Source organism: Otolemur garnettii, unplaced genomic scaffold, assembly GCF_000181295.1.
Source record: "Otolemur garnettii isolate 467f Iridium unplaced genomic scaffold, OtoGar3 scaffold00032, whole genome shotgun sequence".
In the NCBI taxonomy this organism is placed as follows: Eukaryota; Metazoa; Chordata; class Mammalia; order Primates; family Galagidae; genus Otolemur; species Otolemur garnettii.
Window position 1 is genome coordinate 2,126,871 of NW_003852427.1, and position 4,739 is coordinate 2,131,609.

A 4,739-nucleotide genomic window follows, 5' to 3' on the forward strand; every position below is an offset into this window, starting at 1 on the left:
AAAAAAAAAAAAAAAGTCCTCCAACTTTATTCCTCTTTATCTGGATTGTTGTGGCTATTCTAGATCTTTTGTATTGTCATACAAATTTTAGAATACAGGAAAAAATGAAACATTTTCTAGCTCTGTTATGTATTAAAGTAATATAAAAATCAAATTTTCTACAAAAAATGAATTCTCTTAATGATGGAAATCTATTTGACATCACTCAAATTACTAATTAGGAAAAATTATAGACTCACCTAAATTCTAGGCTAATTTCAACTACATCACTGTGAAAGATAAATTTAGACCAAAAGCATAATAAAATCCATACACCTTCCTTCCACAGATTCAAAGTGGTGTTCTTACATATGTACTTACATAAATACTTTCACTTAGCTGCTAATAATTGTAATTTCCTAAACTAAATGCTGAGTCTAATATAATAAAAAGCAAAGACAATAAATCCTGCCCTTAAGGAGTTTATAATCCAATAAATATAAATAGAAACTAGAAGGTTAGACTCTTATATGATTTTTTAATTCAAATAATGATTATAAAGTACATCATGCTAAGTATGGACCTTGGAGTATAGGCATCAGTGGATCTGGGAGCTTGTTGGAAATGCAGACAGACACTCAGGCCCCACATACCCACATACCTGATGAATCAGAACCTTCATTTTAACAAGATTCTCAAGTGATTTCCAAGAACTATAAAACTTAAGAGGCACAGATCCCTAAAAGAAATCCTTCAAATTTAACAAGGTAAAACCCTACTCCATGTTAATTCTCCCTAAGTGATATCAGGCCTTGTAGGATTTAAGGAAAAGTAGGATTAGAATTTCATCTTTGAGTGGCAATGCCCTGACAAGGTTCTAAATTGGAAATTTCATCCTATATGGAATTTCATCCTTCTTTCACAAAGGAGATGAGGAAACAGATGTTGCTGTGACTGTTTAGAGTCAAGTTGCAGCTACCTCCTTTTCTGCTATTTCTATCTCCCCAACTTCCACTGGCTTCTTGGTTACTCTTCACCTGCCTCAAGGCTGTGCCCTTGCAGCCCCCTCCCCAGAGCATTCCCACCAAGATATCAGCATATCTTCTTTCCTTTAGGTTACCGGACTCAACTTCCAGACCATCCGCACAAAGAACACTCACCTGCCAGTCTCTTTTTCTTTTTTTTTTTGAGACAGAGCCTCAAGCTGTCCCCCTGGGTAGAGTGCCATGGCTTCACAGCTCACAGCAACCTACAACTCCCGGGCTCAAGCGAGTCTCCTGCCTCAGCCTCCCAAGTAGCTGGGACCACAGGCGCCCACCACAATGCCTGGCTATTTTTTGGTTGCAGCGGTCATTGTTGTTTGGCGGGTCAGGCTGGATTCGAACCTGCCACCTTAGGTGTATGTGGCTGGCACTTTAGCCACCTGAGCCACAGGCGCCGAGCCCCACCTGCCGGTGTCTTCACTGTCCTACCTTGCTTGCTCACCTTGCTTCATTTTTCCCCATAATACTTCTCTCTTAGTGGGTTTAAACGTAAACTCACTAAGGATAGGAATTTTGGTCTTTATTGTTGTATCCCAGTGCTAGAACACTGGAAGCACATAGTGAGTGCATAATAAGTACTTGAAGATTGTATAAATGAGTTACATATCCTATTAGATGCAATAGGTAATTTACATACATGCTATATGTAATAAAAGTTGCATACTGGGGACCCTGAGCCAATTCTAAAAGGGTTCTTAAAAAGTGAAAATATTGATAGAAAAAAATAAAAAAAGAATTTGTGAGAGGTCATCTGACCTGCAGCATAAAATATAAGGTGGACATAAAGTTCATGTGCAATTTAAAATAGTTTAACACGGTAATATACACAGAAACTTTGTATCTACCCTGTATTTATTATCTGGTCCTTTAAAGAAAAATTTTGCATACCTCTGCTATCCATGAATGTCTGTAAAATAAAAAGCTTTCCAGCATGTAAGGTATGGTCAGTTGCTACCATCAACTCATTGGAAAAACATGACTCACTGTATTTGGTCTTTGTAAGTACAGAACAGTTCTCAGAACATTTATCCAAAACCATCCGTGGACCAAAGAGGTTAGGGCAGCATTCCAGTTTGATACAGGTTTGCCGGCAGAATTCAGTCACTCGATCTGCTGTTTTCACTATTTCAACAGTAGCCCGATAACTCTTTCCTTTATATCTGCCATTAGAAGACAAGAGATGCCAAATTTCTGGGTTAATGATTACCCAGAGAAAAGTCAAACATATTAATATGCCTGAAGAATTTTTTTGTTTCTTGGAATATTCTATCTCCTTTACAGTTTGAGGACTCTGAAAACAATAAGGAAATTCTGCATATTGTACTTAAGCCAAATTAAATCTGGTTAGCTATGATAACTAAAAGCTAAGTTATTTTAAGTAGCAAAATAAAGTTCTTATTTTCTTTTCTTAAGTTAAAGTTTTCAAATAGCAATTTCACTAAATAGCATAAAAAGAAAAGTGATTCTCACTAAATCTTTCTTTATCCTGAGCAGTGATGCTCAGGGACCAGTATAACCTGCCAACTGTCATCCATCCATGATAAGATCAGGTGAAAAAGCAAGAATAAACGTTGTTAAACTTTCACAGTAATTAAAAAAATAATTTTATGCCTCTTAAATATAATAAAATTATTCTTGCATCTTTATATCTTTTAAATTTCATATTTCTTATGAATCATTTTTATCATATTTTATAAATGTATTCATCCATGATAGAATGGAAATCTGAAAAAGAAAATGAGCCTGGTCCTTCATCACAAGTAGCTATAAAAGCGCTGCCCTAGGAAATATAAGTATTCTGATATCACAGAACTGATTCTGTGACTTATTAAAGACAAGAGTAAAAGGGCAGAGCAGACTACTCACTTGGCTTTTAGGACTTCCCCACATCCATGCCACACAGAATCTTTGTCCAGCTGGAGCTCCCGAAGAACACGACTGGGTTTATAAGCTGCATTGATAAGTAAAGTGAGGACCTGAGCTCGGTTTAAAGCAAAAATATAGGTGGGAAAGAGAAAAGCAGACCATTAGAACCACTCTTGCTAACTACTCTAGAATAGTGGTTCTCAACCTGTGGTGTATGTAATTAAAGGGTTGCGGCCTTAGGAAGGTTGAGAACCACTGCCCTAGAATGTTACGGTCACTTAGGAGAATGATTCTAGTCATATTATTAGTAAACATTAACCAATAATACTGAAGATATGACAGCTGCCCAAAGTTATCAGCTTTTTAAACATTCAAAATGTTATGGTCAGAAAAAAAAAAGGCACCACAAATTTCAAATTATTGTAGCATGTACTTCTGAATGCTTTCCCAGGCATGATACACTGAAAATTTTGTTTGGACACTTAAGCCTCCTCATGGCTACAGAAGTCTGGCCCAAAAGCTTTCCCAAACCCTGCCTTACCACCCTTAGGGCTAAAATGTTCAACATGTCCTCATATCTGTTACCTGCAATACAACACTTGTGCTTGTAAAGCTCTGTCACAGACCCTAAGTTAATGCCTCTCAGTTACAGACTAATCTCACAGGTCTCTGGCTGGTAGGTGACCTTTCTACACTGATTGGGTGAATTTACTATGCGAAGAACTGCTTAGATGAATGTAGAAATAATTATATACCCTGTTCACTAATACATGAGAAAAGTTATTAACTTTTGATAAAATCTAGAGTTGTCACATCTATGGAATGCATCTCTCTATAAAAATGAGCCTAGAACAATGCTGTGAAATTTCCAAGCTCTTTTGCTCTAGGTCAGAATCTTACCTCTCTAAGGACCAGAACACAGTTCCCAGGTCCTACACATTGAGGAAGCTCAGCAATTCTTCCTTTATTAAGATATGGCCCTGAGAAGCAACGGTGGTTGAAGTATATCTTTGGACAGCAATATTTTCCATTAATCATAACTGGGAAATGAAGAGAAATAAATATTCAGAATAGTCTCTACTCCATGTCTCCAAAGCTGAATTACTACATTTATATAAAGTTCAGAATTACATATTTTGAAACTTAACACATGTCTGAGAATGTTCTTAAAATATTTTATACTTACAAAGCTTATATTTACCTTCTACTTACAGAGATTATCACTCTGCTAAAATCAAACAACATCCTGCATTACTGCCAATTAGTTCCTGATTTAATGCAATAGTGTTCTAAAACCCTATACTTGTATCGATAAAGAAAGTGGAGGATCTACTTCAAGAACCCCTGCTGATTCCAGATGATCAAAAATTTCTTTTCTAGGTCATCAACAACCAACTATTCAAACATTTACTATGGAATATTTCTGAGAATTAATGGTGACTATTATTTGGAACTACAGTTTTAATCTAAATTTAAAACTCACCAAACTAACAGGGCAGCTTTTGATGTTATGGGAGCTCTCTCATCTCCGAGGGCTAAAGTATGCTATGACCATATCTCTAAGTTCTTCTTGTACTGTGGGATATAACTAGGCCTAAAGACCCAGTTCAACTACAGTAAAACCTTGATAGTTAACTACCTCCCTATAGTGACTACCTTCTTAAGTTGACCTAATTTTCATAGACCAGACATGCACCACATGTGTATCAATACAGTAGGCCTAGTTCCTTATGGTGGCCACTTGCATATGTCGACCAGTTTGTTACAGTCCCTTGGGTGGTCAACTTAACAGAGTTTCTACTGTATTTGTATGAATATGGTACTTCATAACAACTTTTTTTTTTTTTTTTT

General features: G+C 36.5%; 1 protein-coding gene across 5 annotated transcripts in view; it reads right to left on the minus strand.

The window, feature by feature from the left end:
• The window catches only part of SFMBT1 (Scm like with four mbt domains 1), a 157,391-nt gene that overhangs the window by 11,640 nt on the left and 141,012 nt on the right, over window positions 1–4,739 (minus strand). For all 5 annotated transcript variants that reach the window (XM_003789384.3, XM_023513023.1, XM_023513024.1 and 2 more), the window contains 3 exons: window positions 3,789–3,928; window positions 2,889–2,998; window positions 2,007–2,182 (listed from right to left, as the gene is read on the minus strand). In XM_003789384.3, the coding sequence (XP_003789432.1) occupies window positions 2,007–2,182; window positions 2,889–2,998; window positions 3,789–3,928 (426 nt within the window). The remainder of the gene's footprint in view (window positions 1–2,006; window positions 2,183–2,888; window positions 2,999–3,788; window positions 3,929–4,739) is intronic.